Source organism: Polypterus senegalus, chromosome 16, assembly GCF_016835505.1.
Source record: "Polypterus senegalus isolate Bchr_013 chromosome 16, ASM1683550v1, whole genome shotgun sequence".
NCBI classification, from domain to species: Eukaryota; Metazoa; Chordata; class Cladistia; order Polypteriformes; family Polypteridae; genus Polypterus; species Polypterus senegalus.
The window spans coordinates 20,680,044-20,680,838 of record NC_053169.1 but is presented as its reverse complement, the minus strand read 5'-3'; the positions used below and the strand labels follow the sequence as shown (position 1 = coordinate 20,680,838).

The 795-nt window shown below is 47.3% G+C and overlaps 1 protein-coding gene across 1 annotated transcript; it reads left to right on the top strand.

The window, feature by feature from the left end:
• The first annotated feature begins 245 nt into the window (after positions 1-245).
• Positions 246-560, top strand: LOC120517011 (MYC binding protein). The gene has a single exon (XM_039739069.1). The coding sequence runs from the start codon at positions 246-248 to the stop codon at positions 558-560; it is 315 nt and encodes a 104-aa protein (XP_039595003.1).
• Positions 561-795: the final 235 nt, after the last annotated feature.

Sequence of the window (795 nt, the reverse complement as noted above, 5' to 3'; positions counted from 1 at the left end):
TTGGATGAGACAGAAGCAGGATTGCATGGTGCGTTGAGCAGTGTCTCTCTCTCACTACCACTCCCTTTCTCCACCTTTCTGTCATTTCCTTCCAAGTGGGCGGATGCACTGCCCTACTTCTTCTCATGAGACTTGCCAGGGTTTAGCTTGATATAAATCTGTATGCCACAGGCCCTTGTCCATCTATTAGTGTTAGTGGTTGTTTCGTGTGTAGGTGGTTTAGGGTTAAGCGTTCACATCCAGCAATGGCTCAATTTAAAGCCGCAGAATCCAAACTCGAGCAGTTTCGTAGCTACTTAGAACAGGCCGACGTTCTGGAAAACCTCACAAATGTGTTGGTAGCTCTGTATGAAGAGCCAGAGAAGCCCACTAATGCCTTAGAATTTGTGAAAGAGCACTTAGGGATCCCAAAACCCGAACCAGTAGATGTAGAAAGTCTCCGAGCCGAAGTTGCAGAGCTCCGACAGAGGTATGAAAAGTTGCTGGAGGAAAATCGAGATCTTAAAGAGAAGCTGTTGCAAATTGAGTCAGCACAAGAAGAGGAGCAGCATGTAGAGTAGGCACTGCGTCCTCCATGAGGACAGTGAGGTCCGTCTGGCTTTGACAATGGCAGCTTCAAGGTTCTAATCCATTAAGCGAGGTTTCAGGACCATGAGATCCAGTAAACCCAGCTTGATGGAATTAAAGTGAAAGAAGCCATGGCAGATAGCGATCTCTGGGTTCCATCAGACAGCAGGACGCCAAAGGAGGCTTTTGGTTTATTCGAGACTTACTGTGCTTCTCTGCTTTGGCTTG

Coding starts and splice junctions, on each gene's coding strand:
- LOC120517011 (XM_039739069.1), top strand. CDS start 246: ATGGCTCAATTTAAAGCCGCAGAATCCAAACTCGAGCAGTTTCGTAGC.